The 12,774-nt window shown below is 49.4% G+C and overlaps 1 protein-coding gene across 4 annotated transcripts in view; it reads right to left on the reverse strand.

The window, feature by feature from the left end:
- Positions 1–12,774, reverse strand: part of PRDM2 (PR/SET domain 2) — a 235,946-nt gene that overhangs the window by 134,727 nt on the left and 88,445 nt on the right. For all 4 annotated transcript variants that reach the window (XM_040428936.1, XM_040428921.1, XM_040428930.1 and 1 more), the window contains one exon: positions 10,818–10,921. In XM_040428936.1, the coding sequence (XP_040284870.1) occupies positions 10,818–10,921 (104 nt within the window). Of the gene's footprint in view, positions 1–10,817; positions 10,922–12,774 lie in introns of those variants that run through there.

Genomic DNA, 12,774 nt, shown 5'->3' on the forward strand with positions numbered 1-12,774 from the left:
CTATTGCTGGAACAAAGGCATATCTTGAAATAAGGTACTAAGTGCTATTAGGCCATGGCTTTACTTCAATAGCAATTATCCTTGTGACAGATTTCCTTTAAAGCTCTCCTACAGCAGTGAAGATAAATGGCTGGGTTGTTATGGAAACCTGGAGTAAAACGGTGTATGTGGAGACTGGAGGACCTGCGAGCTTCTATTGGCTGATAAGGGTCATGTGACCAAGCTTCTATTGGCTAATGCATTTTTTGGGAATATCTCAGGAACGGTACGTCCTAGAGAGCTGAAACTTGTTCTAAAACCCGGACACCTGATGTACCTGTGTGCCAAATTTCGGGATTGTAAATGCGACGGTGCGGATTCCTTTAGCGGACACACACACTCAGCTTTATATAATATAATATATATAACGTACAATTATGTTACTCATGAGATCAATGGGACATGGTAGGTGGCATATTATCAAATATTCTGGATTATCAGACAACTCTATAAAACTCACTTGTAATGGAACATTCAGGAATTCACCGCAGGATATTAAGACAAGAATATGCAGTAACAACTTCCTATAAAATCTCATTGACAATAAACAGTGCATTCAGAAAGTCTTCAGACCCTTTCACTTGTGCTAAAATAAAAAAAAAGTTTAAGTTTTTCCCCATCATTCTGCACTCAATACCTCATAATGAGAAAGTGAAAACAGAAAGTTAGAAATCTTTCCTAATTTATTGAAAAGTAAAAACTAAAATCTTGCATTGACATAAGTATTCAGACCCTTTACTCAGGACTTAGTTGAAGCACCTTGGGCAGTGATTACAGACTCCAGTCTTCTTGGGTATGATGGCACAGGCTTTGAACACCTGGATTTGGGGATTTTCTACCATTCTTCTCTGCAGATCCGCTCAAGCTCTGTCAGGTTGGATGGGACTGTCGGTGGACAGCAATTTTCAGGTGTCTCCAGAGATATCCAATAATGTTGAAGTCAAGGTTCTGGCTGAGCCACTCAAGGACATTCACAGGGTTGTGCCTAAGCCACTGCTGTGTGCTTAGGGTCATTATCTTGTTGGCAGGTAAACCTTTGGCCCAGTCTGGGGTCCAGGGCACTCTGGATCAGGTTTTCATTAAGGATATTTCTTTATTTTGCTCCTATCAGCTTTCCCTCAACCCTGACCAGTCTCCCTGTCCCAGCCACTGAAAAACACCCTCACATCATGATGCTGCTGCCACCATGCTTCACTGTAGGCAGGGTATCGGGCAGTGCCTGGTCTCCTGACCCAACAATTAGAATTAAGTGCTGAGTTCAATCTTGAAAGAAAAAGGGGGTCAGTCAGCACATCCCAATGCGCAGGGGCACGTTGCTATGGCTGAGAACAAGACTGTAAAACAAAACATGCAATGCAACAGCTCACTGCAAACCAAATAAAGTACAAAATTGCATACTAATGGCAAGTGCTATACTAATAAGTTAGAGATGCTTGGCAAATCATTTTGTACAAAATTATTTGAGCCCGTCTGCCGCACGTCAAGGCGATCTCTGTAAGACGGGTCCTAACACTAAATTCTACCTGTTATGTGCCATGACGGCTACCATACAATTCAGGGAGTGTAGGTTCCACATGCATGCTGGGCCTGCTTTAATTTCTGTCATTTTTGGTGCCAAAATGGCCTCCATTATATCCAAGGAATGCAGGTACCAACATGCATGCCGGGCCCACTCCACACCACACCTGGTGCCAAATGACCACCAAAGACTGCAATGAGAGTCCACAAACCATCTCTCTCTTGGTGCCAAATGGCTTCCAGTGAGTGAAGGGGAGCAGGCCAAGCTATATATTCACACTAATTAAAATCAGCCTATGGGGCAGACGAGCTGGTCAGGAGTGCACGACTAAGGAGGCAGCCACACCTCCAGTACAACTGCAAAGAAAAAGGGGGTCAGTCAGCACATCCCAAAGCGCAGGGGCACGTTGCTATGGCTGAGAACAAGACTGTAAAACAAAACATGCGATGCAACAGCACATGGCACATAACAGGTAGAATTTAGTGTTAGGAACCCGTCTTACAGAGATCGCCTTGACGTGCGGCAGACGGGCTCAAATAATTTTGTACAAAATGATTTGTCAAGCATCTCTAACTTATTAGTAGTGTTGAGCGAACTTCTGTTTTAAGTTCGGCGTCTAAAGTTCGGCTTCCGGTTAGCGAAGAATCCCGATATGGGTTCCGAATTCCGTTGTGGTCCGTGGTAGCGGAATCAATACCACGGACCCCAACGGAATTCATATCGGGATTCTTCGCTAACCGGAAGCCGAACTTTAGACGCCGAACTTAAAACAGAAGTTCGCTCAACACTACTTATTAGTATAGCACTTGCCATTATTATGCAAAGTTCAATCTTGGTTTCATCAGACCAAAGAATCTTATTTCTCACAGTCTGAGTCATTTAGGTGCTTTTTTGCAGACTTTCATGTCTTTTACTGAGAAAAGGCTCCTTTCTGGTCACTCTGCTACAGTCCTGATCAAAAGTTTAAGACCACTTGAAAAATGGCAAAAAATCATATTTTACATTGTGGCCGCGGCCACGGTCAGTAAGGTGACAGGAGGGGGCCCTAACAGTGGCTGGTGTGTGCCTGGAGCCACGGGACGTGGGCCTGCCTAAAAGAGGGCCAACCCTAGGGAGAGTAGAAAGAAAAGGGTGGGAAAGGGGGGGGGGGGAAGTGCGAGTCGGCGGGCGCGGTGCGGTGAGCTGGACGAGGGGGTTTAAGAAGGGGGACCTGGCCCCTCCCACAATTACAGGCTGCATGCAGCCTTAACTATTTGTGGCCGCGGCCACGGTCAGTAAGGTGACAGGAGGGGGCCCTAACAGTGGCTGGTGTGTGCCTGGAGCCACGGGACGTGGGCCTGCCTAAAAGAGGGCCAAAAAGACACCGGGTAGGAGAAGTGCTGCTGTTTAATGCATGTTGGAACAGTATTTACAAAACCAAGGAAAGGAATACCTGCCGGGTTTCAGTCAGCGGATCCGGGATGTACCAGGAAAAACAGGCAGATCTCCACCTACCCATGTGACGGATGACGTGCGGAGGCGTCCCGTGCTTGGAAGCTGCTGAGGCAGCTCCGATGCGGAATGAATGTCCTGATATAGTTTTGGGGTCCACCCCCAACCCTGCGACCAGGGATCTGATGTGGGAGACGAACTGTGGCGTGGATAGGGGTTTCCCTTGGAATGGAAGCAAAGGAGACTCTGGATCTGGAGATGGTGTGGAAACAAGGAGACGTTGGAGTACCACCACTGGACACCAGGCGTTTTCGGACTTGAAGAAGCGGATCTGTATGGGAGGACCGGTTTGGGACGTCTTGGTGGAAGGAAGGCTTAACACCAGATGATCCTGGCTCCAGGATAGCTGCTTCTTCTTCAGGAAGATCGTCTTCTGGGAAGAAACTGAGAATTCTCCCGGACGTAGGAAGCCGTAGAAGCTTAGATACATTGCGGCCTTGATGACCAGACTAACTGAAGGGCCAAAAGGATTGCCATCTAGGGATGCAGACAGCTGCCTGAATAGCTCGCCAGAGACCGGCCAACGGGACGGGTTTGAGTCTTTGCTGCTTTTCTCAATGCCCCGGAGTGTGGCCTTGACGGCTTGGGATGTGAACGCCGAGCGAACCTCTGGATTCTGTAGGACTAGGAAATGTTGTGCCCCGGCTAGGTACAAACGGATGGTGCTGGGTGCCAGTTTGAGGTTGACATGGCAATGGGCCATGAAAGCCATGATGTAAGACACGAAGGCCGTATCCTGTTGAGGATGGTCCCTGGAAAATTTTTGAAAGAGGTTCCAACCTGTGCTGTAATTGCGAGCCGTGTTGACAGAGAGGGATCGGTGCATGAGGTCCTTGGCGGTTGCCAGCAGGGACCTCAATCCAACATCAGGTCGCTGAAGCCGGGAATCCGGGCCCCGGTCCGGTCTGCTTCTGGACATACCTGAAAGAAGGTTTGAAAATTGAACCTAGATAAGGCATCGGCCGCCGTGTTGCTGGCACCTGGAATATGGGAATATGAGAAGTGAAAGTTATTGATCATGGCCAGCCAGACCAGTTTGCGCAAAAGGGACATGACCCTGGCAGACTTGGCTCGGCCTTTGGAGATGATGTCCACCAGGTCCTGACTGTCAGAGATAAACATGACGCTGGAATTAGCCCAGAGGTGACCCCAGACGGATGCGGCCGCCACGATGGGATAACATTCCAGAAACGGTGACGAACTGAGGGACTGAGGGTCAGAGCTGACCTGAGGAGGCCATGGACCAGCTAACCACTGGGACCCGAAGATGGCAGCGAAACCCCGGGATGCCGCGGCATCGGAAAACACCCTGGTAGATGACTGGGACCATGAGGGGACGAACAGGCTGACCCCGTTCCAGGTTGAAAGAAAGCTGTCCCACATGCGCAAGTCTGCCATGGCAGCCCTGTCCAAGTGGACAATGCTGCTGGGTTCGGAGGCTGTAGGAAGGAGCGAGAGCAGGCGGGAAATGAATGCCCTGCCCTGGGGCATCACCCTCAAGGCAAAGTTCAGCCGGCCCAGGATGGACTGAAGCTCGACCTTGGTCACCTGGGAAGAGGTGATGGCCCCGGCCACGACTTCCCGGATTTGGGACAGCTTTGCCTCTGGAAGCCTGGCCTCCATCCTGTCTGAGTCCAGGACAATACCCAGGAAGGTGATGGAAGTGACCGGCCCCGAGGTCTTCCCCTGTGATATTGGGATGGAAAGGGCGGCAAAGATCTCCAGGAGGGAGTGCAGCCCGGATGGCTGACATAGCGGCGGTTCGATGAGGAGAAAGTCATCCAGGTAGTAGATGACCGCTGGGGCGCTGCCGTGGCGGATCAGGATCCAGTGAAGAGCCTGCGCCAGTTGGTCGAATAACCACGGGCTGCTTTTCGAGCCGAAAGTCAACCTGTTGGCAAAATAGAACCTGCCCTCCCACCGAATACCATAGAACTGCCATAGGTGAGGGGCGATGGGCAGCAGTTTGAAGGCGTCCGCTATGTCAGTTTTAGACAACCAGGCGCCTTTCCCGGCGCTAAGGATGAGGGCAATGGCTTCGTCGATGGATGCATACTTCATGGAAAATTCTTCGGAAGGAATGAGTGAATTGATGCTGGGGATGACCGAATCATGGGGGGCGGAGAGATCGTAAATCAAACGTTTTTTATTTGAATCTTTTTTGGACACTATTCCTATGGGGCTGATCCGCCAGCGCGAGAAAGGAACCTGGTTGAACGGGCCCAGGAGGAACCCTTTCTCCACCTCCGAATTCAGGAGTTCCTGCACAGTGGCGGAATCTGACCTGGCTGACTGCAGATTGTCGCACTCCCAGTTGGAATGGGGGAGTGTCACCAACCCTGTGTCAAAGCCGAAGCAGAGGCCAGCGATCAGGAAGTCCACGAATTGCGGAACCGGATGTTCCCGTAACAGGAGGGCCAGGAGGTCAATGTCGCAATCGGCCAGTCATAGGCGCCTGGACGCCTTCTTGGGACATGTGGACCTGGGGTGAGCCCTGAAGCAGATGGAGCAGATGTGCAGTGCCCTGCAACCGCTGAAGAGACAGGAACCGAAGTTAAAGTTGTTGCATACTTGGCTGTTGCCAAGGTAAACAATGGGTCTGCCCAACTTATCGGTGGAGGAGGGACTGCGGGGGACCCCGGAGGGGCCTGGGATGACCTTGTCTGGTTGGGCCATGGCAGTTTGAGGACACCACTCTGTGGCATGAAAAATTGACTGACAAGTCGAACAAGCGGGGGCCCGGAGACCGGCGAAATGCCGGCAGAACAATTCCATGTCCAGCGTGGCCCAGTTGACGGAGAACTGAAACTGGGTCAGCGCGGCGGCGGCCTTGGCTGAAAAGGAGCGGTGGTAGTCGTAAAAAGCCGTGCCGCCGTACTTGTGCCCAAGATCAGTGACCCTGTGTAGATACGTGTCCAGCTCCTCCCGGCGAGCCGGATAGGCGGAGCAGATCACGTCTCTATACAGGCCAAAGGCCAAAACAAACTCAGGTACAGAGAGCTTGCGATTAAGACGGCCATCCTTGGCCCGAAGGACCACCGAGATTTCCCCGCAGTCAAAGGTCTTATTATCTGCGGCATCGTGGGACGCAATCAGGATGGACGCGAGATTCACGTCCTTGCCCGCCAAGATGTCCCTCCTGATGTTGTCCGGCACAAAGTGCGCAGGAGCCACCACGGGAGCAGCCGGGGACGTACCTGGAGCCGGAAGCTGATATAGAGGGGGATCGGCCATGGGGACCACCGCCTGGGATGACGCCGGTGTTCTGGACTCCAAGCCCACCACAGTGGTCCTGATGTCGGCAACGGATGAGATGAGCGAATCCAATGAGGCCTGTAGCTGTACCAAGGACTGCTGGATGGCTGGGGGTGGATCTTCTCTTTCAGGAGGGCTGGGCTCGGTCATCAATAGCCTGTAAAGCTCGGCCTTTCTGGCTGACGCTGGGTGCCTGATACCCCTTCTGCCCAACTCCGCAATGAGCCTTGGCACGGTCCATCTTCGGAGGGCTGCTGGGCCGCCTTGGCCGGAGACCGAAGTACCCGGGAGGGACAATGCGTCGTCACCGTCTGATACCTGCGACATGGCTCCGAAGATAGCAGAGACCTTGCGAGACCTGGAAATTAGAGACAACAAAATGGCAGCTGGAGAGGTCGTGGGGGGGGGTGTACCATGACTACTGAGGTCATGGGCGAACGTATTTGAGGACGTACCTGAGAGCGTGGAATCAACACCCTTGCCTTACCGTCTGAGGATCGACGGGAACGACCCGGCTGGCCCTGAGGACTGGAAAAGTTAGGAGCGACGTGAGAAAATTGCAGCGCAGGACCTGGACACCAATGCTGATGCGTGCGGACACACCGCTGAGTCGGCTACTAGCGGGGACAGGGAGACGTGGATGAAACATGAAACCAGGAAGAAGGGGTATCTGGGGAGCCAGGAGGCGGAGTGGAAGGACTGCGGGAAGAAGGAGGCCTGGGAGTTCCAGGACGGGCGGCGAGGAGTGACCTGAACGTTTCAGGTTGGGGACGTGAGCAGGGTCCCTGGGTGCCGCAAGATGCGTAGGAACTGGGAGACACCTGCTGCAACGGCTGACTACCGTAAAGGTGGCTGCCCCCGTGAGCTAAAGGGACCAGAAATGACCCTGATGCTACAGGCGACAGTGGACGAGAGAGACACCTGAACGTCTCAGGCTAAGATGGACAGAGGAGACACCTGAACGCTTCAGGGTGCTTGGACAGAGAAGACACCTGAACGCCTCAGGCCAAGATGGACAGAGAAGACACCTGAACGCTTCAGGGTATAGACAGAGAAGACACCTGAACGCCTCAGGCCAAGATGGACAGAGAAGACACCTGAACGCTTCAGGGTACCTGGACAGAGAAGACACCTGAACGCCTCAGGCCAAGATGGACAGAGAAGACACCTGAACGCTTCAGGGTATATGGACAGAGAAGACACCTGAACGCCTCAGGCCAAGATGGACAGAGAAGACACCTGAACGCTTCAGGGTACCTGGACAGAGAAGACACCTGGTTGTTTTAGGCTGGGATGGACAGAGAAAACACCTGAACGTTTCAGGGTACCTGGGCAGAGAAGACACCAGAACGCCTCAGGCTAAGAAGGACAGAGAAGAAACCTGAACGTCACAGGTTGAGTGAGAGAGAAAACATCCTTAGCGTGCCTCCGGGGAGGCAACCCGGGATGTAGGTAAGAGGAACTGCGGGGAGCAGCCCAGGATTACCTACCTGAAAACCCTCAAGCTTGAGAATTCCCGCGAGTGGCCGGCAGCGACCTTCCGCAGGACCTAAACCTGGCGTCAGGAAGTCGAGACAAGACACGTCGGGGACCACGAACGCTACTGGCACCGGAAGTGTCGTGAGTCACAGGAAGTGCGAGTCGGCGGGCGCGGTGCGGTGAGCTGGACGAGGGGGTTTAAGAAGGGGGACCTGGCCCGTCCCACAATTACAGGCTGCATGCAGCCTTAACCATTTGTTGGATCTTAACAAGGTTCCAAGTAGAGCTTCAACATGCAACAAAAAGAAATGAGAGTGAGACAAAACATTTTTTGAGCATTCAATTAATTGAAAATAACGATTAAACTGAAACAGGCAGTTTTTCAGCTGATCCAAATTTTAGGACCAAATCTGTGCAAAGATGTGGATTCATTGTCATTTTCTGTCAGGTAGTCACACGTTGTGATGGCAAAGGCAAAACTCTCCTTTTTTGAACGTGGTCGGGTTGTTCAACTGCATAAGCAGGGTCTCTCACAGCGCGCCATTGCTGCTGAGGTGGGACGCAGTAAGATAGTAATTTGGAATTTCTTAAATGGTCCTGAGGGTTATGGAACAAAAAAGTCAAGTGGAAGACCCAAAAAAAATTTCATCGGCACTGAGCCTGAGGATCCAATTGGCTGTCCGTCAAGACACTGGACGATCCTCGACCCAAATTAAGGCCCTTACTGGTGCTGACTGCAGCCCCATAACCATCATACGGCATCTGAGACTGAAGGGCTTCAAAAAACAAAAAGCGTCTTCAAAGACCTCGTCTCCTTGAACGCCACAGAACTGCTCGTTTGGACTTTGCAAGAGAGCACCAAACATGGGACATTCAAAAGGTGGAAGAAAGTTTTATTCTCTGATGAGAAAAACTTTGACCTTGATGGTCCTGATGGTTTCCAACGTTACTGGCATGACAAGCAGATCCCACCTGAGATGTTTTCTATGCGCCACAGTGAAGGGGGCGCCATAATGGTCTGGGGTGCTTTTTCCTTCAGTGGAACAATGGAGCTTCAGGAAGTGCAGGGGCGTCAAACGGCCGCTGGCTATGTCCAGATGTTGCAGAGAGCATTCCTCATGACTGAGGGCCCTCGTCTGTGTGGTAACTACTGTTTTTTTCAACAGGACAACGCTACAGTACACAATGCCCGCAGGACAAGGGACTTCTTCCAGGAGAATAACATCACTCTTTTGGCCCATCCTGCGTATTCCCCTGATCTAAATCCAATTGGAAACCTTTGGGGATGGATGGCAAGGGAAGTTTACAAAAATGGACAACAGTTCCAGACAGTAGATGGCCTTCGTGCGGCCGTCTTCACCACTTGGAGAAATGTTCCCACTCACCTCATGGAAACGCTTGCATCAAGCATGCCGAAACGAATTTTGGAAGCGATAAACAATAACGGCGGAGCTACTCATTACTGAGTTCATGTTTGGAAGTTGGATTTCTGTTTTGGGGGGGTTTAGTTTTTTTTTTGAGGTATGGTCCTAAACTTTTGATCAGCTGAAAAACAGCCTGTTTCAGTTTATTCGTTGTTTTCATTAAATTGAATGCTCAAAAAATGTTTTGTCTCACTCCCATTTCTTCTTGTTGCATGTTTAAGCTCTACTTGGAACCTTGTTAAGATCCAGCCATGCCAAATATGATTTTTTGCCATTTTTCAAGTGGTCTTAAACTTTTGATCAGGACTGTATAAAGCCCATATTGGTGGAATGTTGCAATGAGGGCTGACCTACTAGAACTTTCTCCCATTTGCACACAGGATCTTTGGAGCTTATCCAGAGTGAACAATGGGTTCTTGGTCACCTCTCTTACCAAGGCCCTTTCCTTCCCCCTCAATTGCTTAGTTTGGTGGGGCGGCCAACTATATGAAGAGTCCTGGTTATCACTTTCTCATTATGGGGTATTGAGTGCAGATTGATAGGGGAAAACTTGATTATTTTTTTTTAGCACAAGGCAGCAACATAACATGTGAAAGAAAATTAAAGGGTTCAAAGACTTTTACAAATGTACTGCATTACAACTAGAAATGTGCAAACTGGTGAAAAATGTTTTTCTTCATGGTAAATTTCCCATTGTGGAATCGTAGTTCACCCATAGAAAATAATGGAGGTTGAAACACAGATTAATATGTTACCATTTAGGACCCATCACATTATATGTTTAAAAATCATAACAAATAAGAAATGTGTTTATAGGAGTAAGTGACAATTTCAAATCAGGACTAGAAATGAGCAAATTTCTTAAAATGAATTATGATTTGGCGAATTTGGCAATAAATTCAGTTAGAGTCCGAACGGTCAGTCAGTGCTTTTTCATAATAATATTTTTTACCTATTGCTTATGTCCCCACATAATTCTTCTCTGAAAGAGACATGCAAGCCGGTCTTCTTTCCCAAAAAGAAAGGAAAACGGAGTGCCTCATATCAGGAATCCAGCTCTTTCTGGGTAACTACGCTTTTAAAAAGCTGAGTAAAAAAAAATTGTTTGGCTGCCTGAGAGGCTTTGGTTGCAATACTGTTTCTCCTTATGGAGAACACCGAGTACACATGAGGAGTATTGTAAGCCAATCAATGCTCCTTTGTGCTTCTGCAAAAAATATATAAGAATTAAAACCTCTTACATCTGCTGGCATCAGAAAAGCTTGGCTATATCGAAAGCTAACTTGAATATCTTTCCCAGAAACCCAGAGGTATATTGTCCGGCCTAGAATACTCCGCACACATACTACACTTACTAGGCGCTCTTCAGAGAAAGAGCACCCCCATCCCATGAATATAAATTGCCCAGGAACCAAGAATAGCATACTAGGCTCAACCCCCCCTTGTCTCTCTCTACATATGAGACCACAGAGTGTTATATACCAGGGCGATTGGAGCATATTTGATTCACCCAAAACGAATTACAATAAATTTGGGTTTGAAGAATTGATTTGCTCATCTCTAATCAGGACCCCTCAGAAGACCCGCAGTATAACTAAAGACAATCCTACCTCCCACATGTAGACATTGTTCTTCACTTGAGAACGCTTTTTCTTCTCTCCAACAAAAGGCCCAAATTTCTTTCCTCTTGGAAGCTGCTTTCTGGCCCAGATACCTAAAATAATAGTGGTTAGTGGTCGTCATATTTTCAACTTGATATCTGTCCTGATATTATCTCCATTACTACATGACTGCAACTTACTAATATACTTTGCATTATAAGACATACACATTCTCAAGGTCTCTGCATGCGCAGCCGCCCTGCATTTCTATGGAGCCGCCGAAAATAGCCGAGCACTGGCTTAGCCATTTCCGTCTGCCCCATAGAAATGAATGAGCGCATCATACTTTTCATCCTGCAGTCCGATGCTGCTAAGGTCAGAAAACGATCTTTTATCCTCAGTCCGTGCTAATTTGCATGTCAGCTTGAGGTCAAGGGGGCAGCGGCCTCCTTGCTTCAAGTCAAGGTAACCACACCACCTCTTGCCTTTGAGTGACAGCCTGCAATTCGGCTTCGCTTTCCAAAGTCTCACGCATGTGCGGTGCCCTCTGTTTTACTGCCCGATCCCATGTCAGGACATGCTATTTTTATAGAGCAGGTTGTTACAGATGCGATGATATCAAATTTGTCTACTTTCTTTCTTTGTTTCACTTTTACACAATAAAGCGTTTTTGAAAAAAAATATTTGTGTGAGGCACTTACGGTAGTACAGTGAAGAACCTAGGAAATCAGGGAATAAGCGTAGTCGGTTGTGGTGTGCCGAAACCGAGGATGAGGTAGGCCTGAGAAAGAAGAGGGCCCACCCAAGGAAAGAGATGTGGAAGAAATGAGTTATAAATGAGTGGAGTGGTGGGAGGGTCAAGTTCAGACCTCGGACGGTGCAGGAGCCAGGTAGGGGGGTGCCCTAAATAGGCTGGAGGCGGACCTCAGCCCCTCCCACAAATCCAGGCCAAAGCCTTCACACTTGTGTGAGGCACTTACGGTAGTACAGTGAAGAACCTAGGAAATCAGGGAATAAGCGTAGTCGGTTGTGGTGTGCCGAAACCGAGGATGAGGTAGGCCTGAGAAAGAAGAGGGCAAAAATGAAATAAACACTTTATTGTATTCGATATACATGAAAGCTCAACCCGACATGTCTTGGAAAGCGTTTCTTAACTCCCGTGTTGGATTGGGAATGTAACGTGTGAAAGCGGATGACTTCCAGCGCCCCAACTTCTTAATGACATGAGCCGGGATGTTGGCACTGGAGGCCGTGGATGCGGCCCCGATCCGAAAGGAGTGCCCAGAGTAGTTGGATGCGTTGAGGCCTAGTTGAGTGAGGGATGACCTGACATAGATCATAAAGGTGGTGGTGGTGAGTGCAGACCCGCGCAGTTGAAGTAGTGGCTGACAGGGTAGGAGCTTGTGATGCTGTTTGTATGCGTCCAGAACCCCGACTGGGCACCATCTGTTCTGCGTAGGGTAGTATGGAATGTCCACGGGTGAAAGCTGACTGTTTTTGGAGCGAGGTAAGGTTAGGATATAATGATCCCCGTGTTTCGTCAAGTGGGAGGCTAGTAGACAATGTGTGGTTTGGGTCGCCGAGGTCGTGGTGAATTCCCCGGGCCTCAGGAATCCGTAGAAGGCCAGGTACATCGCTGTTTTGATGATGGAGTTGGTAACAGCTTCAAAAGGTCTGGTGTCTAATAAGTCGGATAATGCCTTGAAAATGTGACTGTTAATGGGCAGTCTCTGTGTCGGCCGTGCGGGTTCTGTCCTCTGAATGCCTTTGAGTATGGTTTTGATCTGGTGTGAGGCCATGAAACTGATGTTGTTAGGGTGTATGATCAGCATGTGATGTTGAATGCCGGTGAGATAGAGTTTGATGGTGTTGTATGACAGTTTGAGCTTGAGGTGGCAAAAGGAAGCAAACCCCAGCAGGGAAGTCATGACAAATGGGTGCGTGATGTTGTGTTCCAACAGGAACT

The sequence above is a fragment of the Bufo bufo genome, chromosome 1 (assembly GCF_905171765.1).
Source record: "Bufo bufo chromosome 1, aBufBuf1.1, whole genome shotgun sequence".
Lineage (NCBI taxonomy): Eukaryota > Metazoa > Chordata > Amphibia > Anura > Bufonidae > Bufo > Bufo bufo.